The sequence below is a fragment of the Castanea sativa genome, chromosome 11 (genome assembly GCF_040712315.1).
Source record: "Castanea sativa cultivar Marrone di Chiusa Pesio chromosome 11, ASM4071231v1".
NCBI lineage: Eukaryota > Viridiplantae > Streptophyta > Magnoliopsida > Fagales > Fagaceae > Castanea > Castanea sativa.
Genome location: NC_134023.1, coordinates 36,706,175 through 36,726,766, shown reverse-complemented (window position 1 = coordinate 36,726,766; position 20,592 = coordinate 36,706,175). Strand labels below are relative to the sequence as shown.

General features: G+C 38.9%; 1 protein-coding gene across 1 annotated transcript; it reads right to left on the bottom strand.

The window, feature by feature from the left end:
- Window positions 1–15,022: 15,022 nt before the first annotated feature.
- On the bottom strand, window positions 15,023–15,433 carry LOC142616437 (uncharacterized). Its single transcript, XM_075789295.1, has one exon. The coding sequence runs from the start codon at window positions 15,431–15,433 to the stop codon at window positions 15,023–15,025; it is 411 nt and encodes a 136-aa protein (XP_075645410.1).
- Window positions 15,434–20,592: the final 5,159 nt, after the last annotated feature.

Below are 20,592 nucleotides of genomic sequence, written 5' to 3'. Positions count from 1 at the left end.
CATAAATACGTACTCTTGGACCTATCTCCTCCACAATAGCCCTTCAAGATTCTTCTTTCTGGCTCCTCGGTAAGAAAGGAGGATTTTGATGTCACTATAATCACTCAGTGCTCATCCTACATCATCTTTGACTGCGCATGTGCCTTTTTAACTACCCAAGGCACTCTCCTGATGCTTCGGCTCATGAGACGCACCTCCATTAAGTTTTTACGGTTCTATATCCCCCATGTTCTACGGCATGATGTGAATCCAATGGCCGTGGATTTTTCTAGAACCTGGGCAGGAATTGTCCCGCTTGTAACTCTTTGATATTAATACTATCCAAATTAATCCCTTAGCTCACTTTTGCATTCATACACTGAACCTGCAACTTACCTAATAGACTTGTGCCCTCACGATTACCAAGAGCTAGTCTGAAGGGAGTTTTCTTTCTCCTGTAAGTCTTCATAAATCTCTTTGCTTTTCTTTTCATCTACTTCTCTCTCTTCTGTGTCTTTTTCTTTTCGGCTCTTTTTCCCTCTCTTTATCCTTTTAATACCTTCAAACCTCCCTTAAAAATGGGTAGATTCCGAGAAGAAAATAGAGGATTTTAAAACTCAGTATAGGATTCCACCTGAAGTGTCCATTAGATATTGTAGGGAAGGGGAATGGCATGAGAAAAGGCAAGAGGGAGAAGTAGTAATCTCGATGATCGCCTTTATAGAGGGAGGGATGAAAATCCCTATGGGCATGGTCACTAGGGATTACCTTAGGCCTTACCAATTAGCTCCCACCTAGTATACCCCAAATATGTACAGAATTTTAGGCTGCGTAGATGTACTTAATGAGAGGATGGGTTTAGGTCTTACCCACCATGATGTAAATTGGATCTATAACCTCCATCACCTAAAAGGGCAGGGTATTACCTAAAGTCTAGGTTTCCCGAGGTTAGGCTTATCTGATGCCTCCCCGACTCCAAAAATGGCCTAAACAAAGACTTCCTGATTGTATCAGGGGAGTGGCACGATGGTCTTTCCTACCCGACGAGAGAGGGGCAACCAGGTGGGGCTCTATGTTTAGGTCGATTATTTTTAAAAATCACCCCCTTTTCTTTTTCTTTCATTTGTGTCTATATGTAAATGTTCCTTTGATTCACACTAATTTTTGTTGATGATTTTGTAGATAAACGCCCTGCTGTCCTATACTTCAGTCTTGTCAACTAGTCGAGCTTGGACGAAATACTGAAGGCCGAAGTGTTCGTTCATAGCGATGGTCAGCTCCTAGTAGCACACTTAATTCTCGGCTACACCCCCATTTCCATAGGTTTCTAGGCGCCAAAGTGCATCATAAGAGCCAAAGACCCTTGTCTGAACCAGATAAGCATCCCAGTTCCTGGTTTTCTCCTTCCTAAAGGCGTTCCTATCCTAGAAGGCACTCTCACCACTCAACCTATCCTAGAAGGTGCTTTTCCATTTCAACACACGATTGATGAAGCTATTTCCTCCCAACCCATCATCAAAGAAGAGGAGGAAATAGTTGACGTTTTGGACTCCTAGTTCGAAGATGAGTTTGAGGTCTTTAACCTACAATCCTCCTCGGGTAGTCCAGTTGGTGACCTTGGCCTTACATCCCTAGAACAAGCAAGCCACCCACAAGGAGAACCCACCATCTTAGACACAATGCCAATCCAACGCAAAACCAGATAGAGCCTCTGAGACCTAATGGAGTCCTAAGTGGGGGTTAGGAGCCAGAGAAGGCCATCGAGCTCAAACTTCCCTTTCTTCCACCCACCTAACCCCAACGTGTCGACCGGGCTGATCACAAAAGAAAAAGGGATTAGCCTAAGGGCAAGGAGGTGGTAGAGGGGGGGAAGAGCCATCCTCCCAAGGAAGTCGAGCCCCAAAAGGGAGCCAAGCAGGCTCGGACATCCCAAACAGCCCTAGAGAGGAGGGCTGAGTCAACCTCCAGTATCTGCTCTGGCCTGGGCCTTGACCATGATCCTAGATGGAGATGCTGTTACTATTGACGCCTCCATCAAAAATTCTGATTCGGAAACAGCTGCTTGTGTGGCCTACGCATTATAGCAGGCTCTTCTATTGTCCGGGGACTTGACCGACTTGAGGCAAATGAGGAAGCATGAGGTCTTCCTTACATTGAAGAAGGAACTTGCCCTGGTAAGAATACTATCCAACTCCTCTTTATTTTTATTGTTTTGTCTGTTTTTTTTTATTATTTATTTTTTATACCTAACTTCTTTGATCTGAACATGCCTCAATGTTTCTTCTTGTTTCTGGGAAAAGGCTGTCCAAGCTGCTCATAGGGCTGAAGAAATAGTTATCAACACACACAGAACGATGAAGGATGAGGAAGCCAGGCATGTTGCATTTGTGAAGACATTTGAGGTGGCGAGAAGAAGCTAAATGAAGTCACCGCCAAATTGAATCTGGTTGAAAGTGACAAGAAAAGTGCCGAAGCCACTCTAGCGGTGGCACAACGTCTACAACTCTGCTAAACCGAGGATGACTACTTGACGGTGAAGAAAAAAATAGAGGTCCTAAAAAAGAGTCTGAGGGAGTCTGAGAAGGCTAAGGAGGAAGCTAACAAAGTCAGAGAAGAAGTTGAAAAGGCTAAGGAGGAAGCCAAGAAGGCTAGGGACCAGGTTAAGCAGGATGAGTATGAAGCTGGGGTGGCTGAAACCGAGAAAACCCTTAGGTTGGAGGTCTCGGAGGTATGTAGACACTATTGCCTCTAGGTGTGAAATGGGGCACTCAACCAGGTTGGGGTTGATGCCTCTTCTACCCTCTAGAGGGCAGAAAATGTTTACTATCCTCCAGCCATCCGAGCTTTTAGCTTATCTATCCCTAAGGCTGATATTGCCTTCTAAGGAGCAGATGCTAGAAAGGACAGCCTAGTTAAACTCCTTCCTTCTTTTAACCATCCATCCGAGGAAGTTGAGTAGTCTGAGGCCACTGGGAAAGCAATTAAAACAACTAAGGAGGTGGCCCATGATGCTGCCCAGCCTTCAATTGCCCCTAAGGAGCCTTCCGAGGAGAAAGAATCTTCCCAACCCATGGAGATTGTCTTAGCAACCCTTCCTATTCCCACTAAGGAAGATGTGAAGGGTAAAGGACTTGCTTCTACCACCACGGCTCCTAATCAGCCCCCAAAGATTTCCAAGGACAAGCTTGTAATAAAGATGAAGCCTTGATTTGTCCTTGTCTTTTCCTTTTTCTTTTTTTTAACTGTAATGTAATCTGATCTTTTGTAAGTAAATCGCCTTTTCCTAAGGCTTAGATCAATGAAAAATGAAAGTTCTTGTTTCATGATTATGATATCTATATTTTTTCTTGCATAGTTTACATTTTATCTAACACTCAACTAACATAACCATGAGATATGACCCCATTTGATTATCTGCACAAGTGGTGATGCAATTACCACACCTTTTTGACTAATAACAGAGCAGATTAAAAACTACTAAGTCCACAACACACTATAACATTCATCTACATTATTCCTAATAGACCTACTCACCTTGAGGAAATAATTAGATATTGACCAAATAACAGATATGTCTGATATACTTACAAATGCTTTAAGTGATGCTCATGAACTTCTATTTGCTTAAGTCACTGTTGTGGGAATCTCTAAGGTCTGTGATTCGATGAGCCAAACATAACCTAGATTCTGTTTAATACTTAGGAAAATAACTTGAAGTGTTAATTTACCCAAAGTAAATGGTTCGAAAAACCAGACATAACTAAGGTTCTGTTTAACGCTTAGAAAAATATTGAAAAATATAAATTTACACAAGGTATGTGGTCTGAGGAGCCAGGCATAGTCAATGTTCTGTTTGATACTTAGGAAAATAACTTGAAGTGTTAATTTACCTAAAGTAGATGGTTTGAGGAACCAGACATAACTAAGGTTTTGTTTAATGCTTAGAAAAATATTGAAAAATATCAATTTACCTAAGGTATGTGGTCCAAGGAGCCAGGCATAGCCAATGTTTTGTTTGATACTTGGAAAAATAACTTGTAGTGTTAATTTACCCAAAGTAGATGGTCCGAGGAACCAGACATAACTAAGGTTCTGTTTAACGCTTAGAAAAATATCAATTTGCCTAAGGTATGTGGTCCGAGGAGTCAGGCATAGCCAATGTTCTATTTGATACCTAGGAAAATAACTTGAAGTGTTAATTTACCTAAAGTAGATGGTTTGAGGAACCAGACATAACTAAGGTTCTGTTTAACACTTAGAAAAATATTGAAAAATATCAATTTACCTAAGCTATATGGTTCGAGGAGCCAGACATAGCCAAGGATCTATTTGATACTTAGAATAATAATGAAATGTAATACACAATGTAATAAAAAATATATGTTAGAAAAGACTTTCATTAATGATAAGCCAAGTATTGACCCCTTGTGATGAATTAATTGATTAATTAGCCAAGTTTAGCAAAAGCGTGGTAGCACAAACAAACCACCAATTCACTAAAGTATGCAGCGGAAAATAAATTGACACGGTGATTTGTTTATGAATGGGGAAAACCTCCGAGGAAAAAATCCCACTGAGTGATTTTAAGGTCACCGCTCTCGAAAATTCACTATTATCACAAAAAGCGGTTACAAGTAAAGGCATCCCAGTATCTTATACCAACTTACAGTTGAACCCTTACCCCAATACCCAATTGGACTTGTTCTGTAGTGACAATCTCTCCTTTCAATGCACGGCTCCTAGTATGTGACTAACCAATTGCGTTGATCCTTGTACGCGACTTCAATCACTAACTAAAGAAGGTTGTTGGCTGCAAAGTTCTTCAGTTCATTACACGATGAAGATCGAGAAGCTCCTTGGTCACAAAACCCTATGGTACACAAATACAACAGCTTCTTTACAAGAAAGATGAACTAGGGCAAATTCTGTCTCCGGTCACAATTTGCATGAACAAACTTTCCTCAACATTTGTGCAACTTGTGTCACCTTCTGTGGCCCTTAAAATAATACTTTTATATGTCTAGGGTTGTGAGCAAAAAAAGCCTAAACATACAATCACGGATTGGATGAAAAACAAACCAGAAATTCTGAGTTTCATAAACCTCAACAGATACCCTAGCTATCGAGCAGCTCTTGAGCCTTGGGCTTATACAGCTCTTTTTAAATCTTGATAGATACTAGTTGTAAGCTTTAATGAATAACACTTCTTCACTTGTTTCTTAGACATACTTGTATGGCTTTAACACTTGAACTTGAAACAAGATTTCTTGAAGCATCAAACACATCCTAGATCTACCCACTTACAAGTAAAGTGTATTTTGTCAAAGGATTAGCCAATTACATAAAATAGTGACATATGTTCCTAATATTGAATCACATATGTCCTAACAATCTCCACCTTTGGCAATTCGTGACAAAACCACAACAAACAAATGAGCATATGAGAGAAGTCATAAATCACTCAACTCATACTTGCTTTTTAAGTACAATAAAATCTATCCTAACACAAACTCTTGAAAAACTTTGCAAGAAGAGAGTTCATGGCAAGGAAGACTTTGACAACCTGTTTTCTGAAACACTTAAACAAAACCCATCAAGACATCTTTGTGTGAAACAGAAATAATAGATTGCATACAATAAAATAAGAAACATGTGTATAGAGAGAGAAAAGAAACAACACATGGAAAGATAGGTAAAAGAACTGTAATAACAACCTCACAATGTATATATATCAATAAGTACAAGATTTTCTATCACAATATGATCACAAGATCCAAGGTACATGAACAATGTATCTAAAAATAGAGAGAGAGAAAAAGATACATGAATTCCTCACTACATCCCTCAAAATCAACACTTCTTCTAACAAAAATCTCCTATACTAACTCTCCCCTTAAAATCCTAAAAAATGACTACTCTCATATCCATCAAAAACTAGTCCCCCTTTTTGTCACCTAGTAACAAAGGGTAAGAGTGTCAAGTAGACATCTCATCAACACTAGAAGAGCTAGCATCTCTATCATCCTCATAATCGGAAGTAGTAGCATCATTAACATTATCCTCATCCTCATCCTCAAAAGCCTTTGGAGCAGGTGGCGGAGATGCAACGAAGCCAACCATGACCGCCTACCATCATGCAATACGACCAACACGGGTGTTCACCTGACACAACTCATCATTAAGAGTGTCGAGGCGAGCATCCATGTGTTGAAGCTGTGCCATGATGTCCTCGAAAGTCACACCACTCGTAGAAGAAGAGGGAACGGATGTGGATGAAGCTGAAGGAGTGGGAGGAACCGTTGATTTGGATTGCCTCGAATGTAGTTGCGCCTTGCTTTGTTTAATGGTAGCGGCATCTATGGCACATATAACATGGAAGTGGTCAGACGCAGGAAAGGGAACAGAAAAATGGCGTAAAATCCTCGTGATAGCAGAAGAGAAGATGAGCTTACCACAGGTCGCCGTATCCCTACACACATCTATGATAGAAAGAATGAAGTGATAGGAAAATCTATAGTAAGATGCTCAAGAGGGGAAAGCAAAAACTGAGCACGAGGCTCTGTGATAGAGTTGTAGTGAGATACGGGATGAAGAACAAAAGTCATAACCATGTTCAAATACCGAGGACATTTAGCAAAGCCTGAATAGTAAGTGAACTAATGCTCACCCCAATCAGAAGGACGCTCACAAAAAACTGATATAAGCTAGTCTTTAGACATTCTTAAGATGCTTACAACCAAGGTAGTTAGGATGTGCTAGCCTAGGGACATGGAGCACGTCAGATAGAAAATCTGAAGTGACCACGATGAGTGTACCTCGAAAGCGAGTGGAAAATTGAGGTACTGAATAATTGAATCTATGCATGTTGGAGTAGAACTCCTGGATCAGCACGGATGGACACGTGATCGGGACGTTACACAGTGACTCCCAACCCTTATTGTGAATGACAGTGGGTAGGTCAGTGTCGAAGAAGTCTGACAGAATGACTTGGCGTTTAGAATGAATGCCTCGTCTACAAAAGTTCTCCGAAAATTCCTTATGGGCTTTATCATCATGAACCGAATATGTGAAGGAGTAGCGTCAAAAGAAGAAGATGCCTCAGAATGTAGAGGGTTCTGGGATGGAACATATTTATGTTTAGGTGCTATAGAAGCAGACTAATGTAAACAAAAGAGAGAGAGGGTGAAAGAGAAAATCAGAAAAGTCCCAAGCAGTTCAAATATATCCAAATATATTGAAAAGAAAGAACGTATGCATGGGAATGCTTGAACATGTGACATGCAATAGAGAAAGCATCATGGGCTCAGCCCAATCCAAACCTACCAGCACACAATTAGATAACATATATATAACACACATCTAAATGCATGAAAATATAGTTATAATGCACATGAGATGCAATGTATGAAGTTTTTAAGATCAAAGCTTCAAAACCCATCCCAAAAATTTTGCAAAAATCTCTGTAATTTTGAAAAACCCCAAAATTTTCAATAAAACCCAAAAAGTTAGGTCAAATGCATGAAATGCATAAAAAAGAAGGATTAGGAAACTTACTAAGTGAAGAAACACTTAATCTAGGCCAATATATCCTTGAGTAAGAAGTTTGGGGTGAGAAAGAGATGTTTAGGGAGGTGAAGAGGCGAAAGGAATTGAGAGAGATCGAGAGAAATGAGATCTGAATCGCGCTGACCCTATATATAAAAGCTCAGTAATTCTCGACAGATCGAGAGGTGTCAAGCTTTAAAAGGGTTGATAGATGCAGTTATCAAGCAGATGTCTAGAGGTGTCCAAAGCAAAACAAGCTCAATGGATCAAGGAGCTATCAAGCAGCTATCGAGGAGACAGAAAATTTCTCGATGGATCGAGGAGCTATCGAGAAGCTATCAAGATTGCGATAAGAAAAAGCTGAGGAGCTCGATAGATAAGCCAGGTGTTGAGAGGTATCGAGGAGCTGTCGAGATTGCTTAAAAACAGTTTTTCAAAGAAGAGAAAGACACAGATATGAATGCAATCATACATGCAATTCAACCAAGGATCCAAACAACATTTGATCTCTCAAAAACATCTCTTAATAAAAATTGTTAAGCACATAGATCCCAAAACACACACACACACACACACAAAACAAGTCTAACCAATTTTATATTTAAAAAACAAGTCAAGATAGTTTAGTGAGCACACATTAACACATGTAAACCTTATGATAGCCAAATCACATTGTACCTGCACATGTATCAAAAGTAGCAAAGAATATTGCGTTTTGTGTGTGAAAAACATCGCAAGATTGCATAAGTGTATACATGTTATGACGATTTGAGATATGAGAAAATTACTTTAACTCACACACAATCAAAATTGTTTGATGGAGACTATCACTTTCGAGGTACATCCTATAACTCCCACATCTCCTAGAATACACACTTGCAATCACATGTAAAGCATTTTGATCTTTTTGCTTTTATTTTTCTTTGCATATTTTTCTTTTAAGCAAACCATGCATGGGCATATAAGAGATAGAAAAGAAATCCTCAATTATGTCAAGCATTTGACATTGCACTTTTATTATGCCGATGCATACAGATGTCATTTCATGATTGGCAGGCAACAGTGGTGGGATGGTTATTTATGCCTTTCTCTTAAGATTTTTTAGTCATCCTCATCAAAAAGAGTGATACGAGTGTTAAGTTCAAGTGATAACTTAATCTTACTCATCACAAACACGATCCACAAAGCTCACTTACTTAGCTATGCATAGAGATGCTCATCTAAGCTACAAGAGATAAAAAGTTTAGAAAATTTTGTTTCATTGGCCATTCAAGGTACACAAGTGCCAATGTACACAAACACACTATTTTTGTATTTTTTTTTATTATTCAATTTTTTTTAAAAAAATTTATGAATGAAAAAAAAAATAAAAAAAAATTGAAAAACAAACAAAAACATGTAAAACAAAGCAATGAAAAGCATAAAACTAGACTGAATTAAAACACTAAAGCAAAACACGCAAGTAATGCAAAAACAAGAAAGGGATAGAGAGAAGAAATGATAAATTCACTTGGAGCCCATTTCCTTCCACATCTTGGAAGAACCTTTCCTTTGATCAAAACCTTGAACTAGCGGTAAGGGGGAAGAATTGAAACTGTTCAAGTTTGAAAAGAACATGAGGGCTTTGAGAAGATCTCCAAGAGGAGCAAAAGAGTATGGAAACTGATTCTGGTTTTCCGATGCAATCATGACGTTGCTCTGTTGAGTGGCTAACCACTTATAGCAATTAGGTCGAGTATGACCGGCTGCTCCACAGTGATGATAGAGATGCTGCTTCTTCTGTTTAGGCTTTTGAGAGTTAGCCTTCTTAGCCCTAGGGTTTTTAGTTTCTTTCTTATCTTGCTTAGAGGGTGCTCCTAAGATAGATTTATCCTTGTCTATGTTCTCACTAGCTAAATCAGTTTTGACATTAGTGTTCTCAATTTCAACATTATTACTAGAGGAACAAAAACAGTAGTACTAGTACAAGCAATATTTGAAGAAGAGAAATCATACCTTAAAACGATTCAATCGGAAGCAGATTTTTGAAGATTGAGCATCTCATCGAGTTTAGCGTTTGAAGTCCTTTCCAGCCGAGCTCTGACTTGGAATAGTTCTACCTCAAGCTTCTTGGTCTTCTCAGCTAGGAAGTTTTTCTCAAACCTCAGTGCTCCTATAGTCTGATTGGCTTCATCTCACTGAGCTTCTTGGTGGCTAAATTATACAGCTTCTCATGTTTCTCCGAGACCTTGTATAACTCTGCATAGGTTGTATGGATGTCATCTTGCTCATCCATCTTCTCAAATTTTGACTCCACTAAGTTTTCTTCTTCATCCATATCTTCTACAATCCCTTTAGTAGGATTGACAGTGGCGGTGAAGGCATTCAGGATTCTGTCATCTTCATTTTCTGAATCATCCTCAGGTTCGGTGTCACTCAAGGTAGCAGCAAGTGCCTTACTTTTCTCAATAGTCTTGAGACATGTGGGGCACTCTTGTTTCATGTGTTCGAAGCCTTGACACCCAAAGCACTTGGGTCTAGAGGGAACAGTGTACTGATCACCATTCCTTGCATCTTTCTTCCCTTTGTCTTGGCTCTTGAACTGAGAAGAATTAGATTGCCTATTGTCCTTGTCGAAGCCCTTTGCATTGGCATTCTTCATGAACTTCTTGAATTGCCAGGTGATGTAGAACTTTATTTTAGAATCTTCATCATCAAAAAACTTATCAGTGTCACTACTCTTGGCCTTCAGTGCCATGCTCTTGTTCTTGCTTGATTTCCCGATCCTTGTCAAACCCAACTCATAGGTTTGTAGATTGCCAACCAACTTGGTCAAAGGAATTTTGTTAATGTCCTTTGATTCCTCAATGTTAGTGATCTTGGCATGTAATCTCTCAGGTAGAAATATGAGCACATTTCTCACAATCTTGGGTTTATGAATGGTTTCCCCAAGATTAAAAGTTGAGTTCACCATGTCCTTGACCTTGGCATAGAAATCATCAAACGACTCATTCTCCTCTATCTTAATCTCTTAGAAGCTTGTAGTGAGCCTCTGAAGTTTCAAATCCTTGACAGTCTTGGTTCCTTTATAGGTTGTCTGGAGAATGGTCTATGCTTCCTTAGCAGTTTCAATGGAGGATATCTTCTTGAACTCCTTATTAGTGACTGCATTGAATAAAGCATTCAATGCCCTACTGTTGAAGTTTTCTGCCTTGATCTTAGCATCATCCCAATTAGCCGACGCTTCCTTTGGCTAGGTCCAGCTAATCTCTATAGCTTGCCATACCTTCTCATCTAGAGACTGCAAGAAAGCTCTTAATCGTACTTTCTAGTATGCATAGTTAGTACCATCAAACAATGGAGGCATAATAAGAGATTGTCCTCTATCCTTGACTAACAGGGGTCAATGGATCTCATAGTAAAGATTAAACCCTAATTAGAGTGTGCCTGCTCTGATACCACTTGATAGGCTAAGAATGTATTGACCTCTTGTGATGAATTAATTGATTAATTAGCCAAGTTTATTAATTAATCAAATTAACATGCAAATGCGTGGTAGCACAAACAAATCACCAATTTACTAAAGTATATATCGGAAAATAAATTGACATGGTGATTTGTTTACGAATGAGAAAAACCTCCGAGACAAAAATCCCACCGGGTGATTTTAAGGTCACCACTCCCGAGAATTCACTATTATCACAACAAGGGGTTACAAGTAAAGGAATCCCAGTACCTTATACCAACCTACAGTTGAACCCTTACCCCAATACCTAATTGGACTTGTTTTGTAGTGACAATCTCTCCTTTCAATGCACGGCTCCCAGTATGTGACTAATCAATTACGTAGATCCCAATATGCGACTTCAATCACCAACTAGAGAAGGTTGTTGGTTGTAAAGTTCTTCAGTTCATCACACGATGAAGATTGAGAAGCTCCTTGGTCAGAAAACCCTACGGTGCACAAAAACAGCAGCTTCTTCACAAGAAAGATGAACTAAGGAAAATTCTATCTCCGGTCACAATTTGCATGAACAAACTTTGCTTAACACGTGTGCAACTTGTGTCACCTGTTACGGCCCTTAAAGTAATCATTTTAAATGTCTAGGGTTGTGAGAAAAGAAAACCCAAACATACAATCATGGATTGGATGAAAAATAGACCAGAAATTTTGAGTTTCATAAACCTCGACAGATACCTTAGCTTTTGAGCAGCTATCGAGCCCCGGGCTTAAACAACTCTTTTTAAACCTCAATAGAGACTAGTGGTCGAGCAAGCTATCGAGTTTTAATGAACATCACTTCAGTTATTTCTTGGACAGAATTGTATGGCTTTAACACTTGAACTTGAAACAAGGTTTCTTGAAACATCAAATACATCCCAGATCTACCCAATTACAAGTAAAGTGTATTTTGTCAAAGGATTAGCTAATTACATAAAATAGTGACATATGTTCCTAACATTAAATTACATATGTCTTAACAATTAATAATAATACATTTGCAAGTTATTTACATTTCAGGGGCGTGGTACAACAATTTCATCTAGATCTTCAAGATAATATACTCCTATCCTAGCCACCTAGGTAATGCAATATGACTCTTCCCAATTGGGTCCTAATTTTCCCCACGCTGGGTTTTTTGCAGTACCTAAAACTTTCCTTAATACCAAATCCCCCGGTGCTAGTGGTCTCAACTTCACGTTGGAGTCATAACCTTATTTGAGCTTTTGTTAATAGTATGCCAACTGAACCATAGCATTTTCTCTTCGCTCTTCAACCAAATCCAAGCTCCTTTCTAACAATCCAACATTGTTACCTGGAGTGAAAGAACCTGTCTTCAGTGTTAAGAATCCGGTCTCGAGAGGAATTATAGCCTCAGCCCTATAGGTCATTGAAAAGGGTGTTTCCTCGGTGGATTTACGAGGGGTAGTCTTGTATGTCCAAAGGACGTGTGGCAATTCTTCCACCCATTTTCCCTTCATATCATCCAGCCTTTTCTTGACCCCATTCACTATTACTTTATTAACAGCCTCAGCCTGCCTATTTCCTTGTGGATAAGCCAGGGTGGAGTATCTGTTCATAATATCCAAATTGTAGCAATATCTGAAGGCCTTACTATCAAATTGAAGGCCATTGTTCGAGATGAGGGTATGCGGGATTCCAAACCTGGTGACAATGATTTTCCAAATGAATCTTTTTGCTTCCAGCTCCTTAATATTTGACAGTGGTTTAGCTTCAACCCATTTAGTGAAATAGTTTGTGCCGACCAACAACCATCTCCTATTCCCTGCTGCCTTAGGGAAGGTTCCTACAATATCTAAGCCCCATTGAGCAAAAGGCCAAGGGATAGATAAAGGATTAAGGACACCCCCTAGTTGATGGATGTTCGGAGAAAACCTCTAACACTGGTCGCACTTCTTCACATATTCTTGCACTTCCCTCTACATATTTGGCCACTAGTACCCTTGGGTTTTTTGCCCTGTGAGATAAGGATCTACCTCTTGTGTGACTCCCACAAGTCCCTTCATGCAATTCTTCTAGAAGTAGCTCTGTTGCTTCAAGGTGTAGATATAATAGCTATGGTCCTGAAAAAAAGCATTTGTATAGCCAATAGGGCCTCATACTCAGCTTTATTATTCGTGGCTGAAAAACTCAACCTTAAGGATTTTTCAATAACGAGCATCTTGGGAGAAACTATAACTAGCCTTACTCCTGATCCTCTCTGATTTGCCACTCCATCAACATACACCTTCCAGGATGGAGGCTCTTGCAAGGAGACCATGCCAACTGATTTTCCATCCATGATCTGCTTGTCTTCTTCTTCTTCTACAGAAGGTTCAACAAACTCGGTCACCAAGTCTACAAGAACTTGTCCCTTAACAGAGGTACGGGGCATGTACTTAATATCAAAGGCCCCTAAGATCGTACCCCATTTGGAAATTCTTCTAGTGTAATCAGCACTTCGAAGTATTGATTTGAGTGGAAATTGGGTTAAAACAACAGCTGTATGAGATTGGAAGTAGTGGGGGAGCTTACATGTAGCGTGCACCATTGCCAAAATGGTCTTTTCCAATGGTAGGTAACGGATCTCTGCCTCGTGTAATGACTTACTCACGTAGTAAACCAGCCTCTGCACACCATTGTTAACCCGTACCAGCACCAAACTAACAGCATGGGAGGCCACAGTGATATAAGCAAACAAAACCTCGTTCTCCTCGGGTTTGGACATAACAGGTGGTTGAGAAAGATATTTCTTAAGTTGTTGAAAAGACAAAGCACATTCCTCTGTCCATTCAAATCCATTCCACTTATTCAACAATTGGAAGAAAGGTCTGCACCTATCCGTAGACCGAGAGATGAATCGGTTCAAGGCAGCAATCATTCCTGTCAATTTTTGAACTTCTTTAGGATTCCGAGGTGGCTGTAAACTGTTAATTGCCTTAACCAAATTAGGATTGACCTCAATTCCATGATGAGTGACTATATAACCCAGGAATTTACCTGATCCCACGCCAAAGGAACATTTGGAAGCATTGAGGCACAACTTGTGTTTCCTTAGTATCTCAAAGATATTTCCCAAGCCTCTCACATGCTCAAATACCATCTTACTCTTCACTACCATGTCATCCACATAGACCTCCATATTTTTATCTAGTTGTGGCTCGAACATCCTGGTCATCATTCTTTGATAGGTAGCCCCTGTATTCTTTAAGCTAAAGGGCATTACCTTGTAGTGATAATTTCCCGTAGGAGTGACAAAGTTTGTTTTCTTCTAATCGTCCAAGGCCAGGGGTATTTGATGATATCCTTGGAAGGCATCAAGAAAGCTCATCCGAGGATGTCCCACAGTGGCATCCACCAATTGTTCTATACAAGGCATTGGAAAGGGATCTTTGGGACAAGCTTTGTTCAAATCTGTGAAGTCTATACATACTGGCCATTTTCCATTCTTTTTTTCATCACCACTGTATTAGCCAACCATTCAAGGTAAAATACCTCCTTGATAACTCCTGCTTGCTTGAGCTTGATCACCTTCTCCTTGACAACCTCAGAATGTTCCTTAGATGATCATCGAGGTGGTTGCTTCCTTGGTACGACAGTTGGACTGACATTCAAATGATGACAAATGAAGCTCAGATCCACTCCCGGGGCCTCGTAAGCATTCCAAGCAAATACATCAATGTTTTTCCTAAGAAACATTATCAACTTGTCTTTCTCCCGAGGAGGTAGTTGAGGTCCGACCTAAAAATATTCCTCTTTATCATTACTTATAAAAATCTTTTCCAAACCTTCACACTTTGCCTCCTCCACTAGATCCTCAGATAACACTGACTCCTTTGATTGCTACAAATCTTGTTCATTTGATGCCGAGGACCCTCCCTCAGCTTGATATCTAATTGCGGCCACCAAGCACTGCCTAGCCATAGAATGGCTCCCAATCAGCTTCTAAACCTGGTCGCCAGATGGATACTTCACCTTCAAATGAAAGGTGAAGGAAACAGCCCCCATGGCATGAAGCTAGGGTCTTGCCACTAATGCTGTGTAGGAAGAATACTCATCCACCACTATGAAGTTAACCTCCACCACCTCGAACCTAGTTTGCACTGGTAGTTTGATCTGCCCCATGGGTGTAACTACTTTTCCATCAAAACCTACTAGGGGTGAATCATAACTAGTCAAATCCTCAGGTTTCAGCCCTAACCCTTTATACAAGTCAGGGTACATAATCTCTGCCCTATTGCCTTGATTAGCCAATACACACCTCACATCATATCCCCCTATCCTGAGTGTGACCACCAAAGCATCATCGTGTGGCTGTATAGTTCCAACCTTGTCCTTTTCCGAAAAACTCAATGTCAGTCGGATTCCAACTTTAGACTTCTTTGGCTTAGGATTGGAATTCTCGACTGGTGGCCGAGCTATAGTCATTACTCTGGAGGGACATGAACCAGTCCTCCCGGGAGCAGCAAAAATGAAATTAATTATGCCCAAAGGAGGCCTTGAAGAAGTGTTCCCTTAAGTCCTTGAGCTTGCATTGTCTCCTTGCCCATTGGGCCGATACAAAAACTGTTTTAACCTTCCATCTCTGACCAGTTGCTCTAAATGATTCCATAGAGTCCTGCAATCCTCGGTGGTGTGTCCTCACTCCTAGTGATATTGACAATGAAGACTCTGATTGCATTTCATGGGGTCTCCTCCCATCTTGTTTGGCCATTTGAAGTATAGATCATTCTTGATCTTCTCAAAGACCTAATACACTGGCTCTCAGAATACCATGTTGACCGCTTGTGGCGTAGCAGCAGCCCTAGTCTGCCTAGTAAAATCCCACCGAGGACGATTATCGTTGTACTTATCTGACCTGAAGTCCCTCCTATCTTGAAAGAACACCTTCGCCATTCCTTTACCTAACTGTTGGTCCTCCTCGACCTACTTATACTTATTGATGCGGTCCATGAACTGACGTACATTATTAACTAGTTTCCCTGTTAACGATTTCCTCAGACCATGCTTGGCAGGTAAGCCGACCTTGAAAGTTCTTATGGTAATATCATCAAAGTCCCCATCAATCTCATTGAACATCTCCCAGTACCTGTCTAAGTATGTTTTTAAGATCTCTCCTTCTCACATAGTCATAGACAACAGAGAATCCAAGGGCCGAGGAACCCTACTGCACGTAATAAAGCGAGATCCAAATGCCCGGGTGAGTTCCTGAAAGTAATCAATAGAACTTGCTCCCAGGCTGTCAAACCACCTCATTGCTATAAGCCCTAAACTGGATGGGAATACCTTGCACATCAAAGCCTCATTCTTGGAATGCACAGCCTTCCTCTGGTTAAAGTGGCTTACATGCTCCACAGGGTCTATTCGGCCATTGTACATGGTGAATGTTGGCTGAGTGAAACGCCGAGGAAGTTTTCCTTCTTCAATTCTACGCGTGAAAGGTGATTTAGAAATCTAGTTTAACACTCTGTTCATAGCGTCATTTTCTAGGCCCCAGCAAGATAAACTCTTGTTTCTACGACCATGAGGATCGTCTGCTTCATACACGAAAGACTCATTAGGGGGAGTCCTTGACCTGGGCTTGTAGCTGCTATCCCCACCATCATCAGAGGAATAGTCAGAAATGGAAGGAGTTTGCTTCCGTTGCTCGTGACGTAACTTTCTCCTCAAATGATTAATCTCCACCTGCATGGCTCTAGCATTTTCTTCATGAGAGACCCTGCTCCCACCTTGTGACTGACTTCCACTGGTATGGGTGGTGTGCACATTTCCTTCCTGGTCCCTACTTCGTTCAAGATCAAGAAAGTGATCTTGACGTTGGGACCCCATAGACTCTGCTTGGTGTGGACCTGAACCTACCATAACTAGACCTTAAACTCACTAAAACATAAGGCTTTCCCATAGATAGTGCCAATTGTAAGGACACAATTTGTACCTAAGCACAAAATAATGAGGGGATAGGCCTAAAGAGCCCAATACAATGAATTTGTAGAGAGTGGGTTGGAAATCTAGATTCTAATGAGCTTGTATATCAATTTTAATGGGTCAAGATCCCTATAGAACAAAGATGAAGTAGATTTATATAATGAAATCATCCTCGGACTCAATCCGAAGAGGCTAGTTCTTCTATATATCTCACTTAATGATAGTTTACAAATATTGTTCTATAGTCTACAATGTTTTTCTCTACTTCCTCTCTGATCCTTTGTTCTAAGAGTCTCCTCTCCCTTTTATACCATCCTTCCTCCTCTCTCTACCCTCCACGTATGGATCAAATTGCTAGCCTAGATACTTGTCCCATCAGCACATTCCTGAAGTCTTTGAAAATAGTTGTAAGGCTGAACCTTGCTGCTCAGGCATCATTTCCTCATTAATGCGGCCAGAGAGTTAGTTGCAGAGCATTCAATACGGTGGTAGCAACTTTCTCTCTAGATATTTCTTGGTTTTCTTTTGTCCTATGTTCTCATGGTGCATATCTTTATCAATAGAGTCTAATAGGACGTTGCTTTTAGGTGGTATACAATACATTCCGACTTTTGCGTAGCTGAGCCGAGGAGGTATTCCTCCTCGTACCACCTTCTCGGATGATCATGATCAAACTTTACTTCTTTATATACCAACACGGACTCTTAGTAAGATATTTACCCATCCTCGGACTACTTAATGTCCTTGGATTGGGCTTTCGGCCCAAGATGCACATAAATACGTACTCCTAGACCTATCTCCCCCCCCCCCCCACACACACACACACATATATATATATATATAAACATTAAAATTAAAGAGGAAATATAAAATTACAACAACAAAATAAATTTATAGCAAATTTTTCAAATAAAAATAACAATTTGTTTTTCTTCTTTACTGCTTTTTTTTAATTATTATTATCAACTTCTTTTTCATTTCTTCACATCTTTTCTTCTATCATAAAATCAAGGGAAATTATTGCATAGTCTAGGACTACAAGGTCAGCATGCTAACCTTGTAGTCCCAGCCAATAAGAGCATGCCAACACATATTAATTTGCTTACATCAACTTGGCTGCTAGCTCAGGGTGCTTTGTTAATGTCTGTTAATGTTTGGAAATCAAATTCAAATTTTGCAGATTCAAACAAATTTTTAGGGAGTTCCACTTTTAATTTTAAAACAGGGGTGCTCCTTTAGCCCTCAGAGAAGTTACATCTCCTCTCATGCTTTCACCCATTGTTCCTCTCTTCCTCTCTCATGAATGGTAGTTGAAGTACGATGGATTGTTCCTCCTTCATTTCCATTAGCATTGTGGATGCTCACTGTGCAGCCACCTTGCCATGGTTGGTTTGGTTCGTTCTTTAATGCTGTTTCGGTAATTGTTTAAAATGAAAACCGATCTAGCCCAAGATTGTGTGGTCTAGCTTCTTCTTTGTGTCCCAAGTCTCAAAAACATCTTAGCTTCTGGTTCGACTAGAGACCCCTCCAAACTCTTCTCTATATGGTCCTTCTCAAGCTCTTTCCCTCTTCTAATCCACCACTCTAGGCCCCATTCACAGATACAGCCATCTGTAAACAGTGAGTGCAATTTTTTTAAAATTATCTTTTATGGAAATTTCTTATTTACAATAATTATTGATAATTTGAATCCCATATTTTTTGGATAAATCTATTGTTTGGGGTTTTGGTTGTAATGTGATTTGGATTTGCAATTTTTACCCTATTGTTTGTTGGTGTGGTATGTAGGGTCACCACTACATCTCCAAAACAATTATAGTCAACCCTTGATCTCCTATCTTTCCAGAGAAAAATTTGTCATGTGATTTTCTTGATCTACTTGAACTGTATAAAAAAACTTGGGATCTTCTGTATGCTTAGACTTAAAATGATTCAATATATTTTGAGCATCTCCAGCACTAATCATTGTCATCTTTTGCACATTCACATGATTTAAACAATCTCTTTTGGTAAAGCCTACATTTTCACTCTCTCCAACTTCTTTTTTTAGATATGAATAAACATTCTTTGTACTTATACCTACATTCACCATAGTATCAATTACATCTGCCTTAGGTTTTGAAATATGATGATTGGATCTTAATAGATGTCTCTCTAATGGTAGTGCAAGTTCATGATTATGCTTTGGATAAATGCACTAACCCCCCAAACACCATTTTCAACTATGAAATGAACAAATGCTTTACAACAAGTCCTAATCTCTAGTCTCTTCGAATATCTCTTTACAAAAATCTTCATATGGTTTAAAACCCTCCTTAGAACATAGAAATTCATGTTGCTTCTATGTTCTTCGTCCCATTATAATATCAACGATTTCCATTTCAAATACTAAAACTTCTTTGTAATGCATAATCATTATATAAAGAATACACTTCATCTGCGTTATGCACCACCTTATTCAACAAATTGTCATCACTAGTTTCTAGTCTTGTAACAAAGATACAATCCCCTTCAATTTCTTCATTATCACTTGGTTTGCAAATAGCTACAACAATTTTTATGACAAATATAAATATTAAAAACAAAAATACTGAGGAATTACAATTCAATAATTATATCATGTTTAGAAATTTTTTTTATCAATATGCACCATGTTTACAATTTTGTATCTATTCTTAAAGGCCCATGGTAGGCTTGATCACAAAACTCTTATGTTTAGGCACAACAACAACAACAACAAAGTTTTAGTACCAATATATATATATATATATATATATATATATTGGGATTGACTATGGATAACAACAACAATAACAACAAAATTCTAGTCTTAAATCTTTTGGGATTATGGATACACAATGGAAAAAATATTATAATAAAAAAATAAACAATTAATAGTTAAAGAGAAAAAATAAATAAAGCATTTATATATGAAAAAAAAGAAGCAAAATCTTTATGATATTTTTCTTTGGCTAGACCATAAAATTCATATCATGTAAATACAACAATTTCAATACATTTTTGTATAGTTTTATTTGAGAGCAAGTATATCACCAAAAATTATTAAACATTCTTTCAAAACATAAATTAAATCAAAACAAGACAAAACAAAATATACCTTATCACTTCCCAAGTCCATTTCTACCATGCTTTTACTTGAAACCAAAAAAATAGTATTCCCTTGTTTGTTCCCCGCTTGTCTTTTGCTTTTTCACACTAACACTACTAGAGAGCTTTGTTTTGTTGTCTTTATGGCTTTTAAAAGCATTAAGGCTTGATTGGTATGAAGACTTTTGTTTTTGTTTTCAAAACAATATAAAAATAATTTTTTAAAAATTGAACTTGAAACTAGTTTTCAGATAATATTTTTACATTTTTTTTATGTGTTTGGCTCCCACTTTTAAGAACAAATTTCAAAATATTAAAAAAAATTGTTTGGGAAAACCATTTCTATTTTTGAGATTTAAAAAATATATATTTACAAAAAAGTAGTGTGTAGAATCTATAGATTACTTTTTTTTGTGTGGATAATGATAAGAGAATAGAGCTTATCATGTACTTTTTATTTTTTATCTTTTAAATGGTAATTTTCAAATTTGAAGGGTGAGAATTCTTTTTGTGATAAAGATAAACTCCTTTATTTAAGAGATAAAATAGTTTTG

Bases quoted from the DNA above. Each gene is read 5' to 3' on its own strand.
- LOC142616437 (XM_075789295.1), bottom strand. From the start codon at position 15,433: ATGACTATAGCTCGGCCACCAGTCGAGAATTCCAATCCTAAGCCAAAG.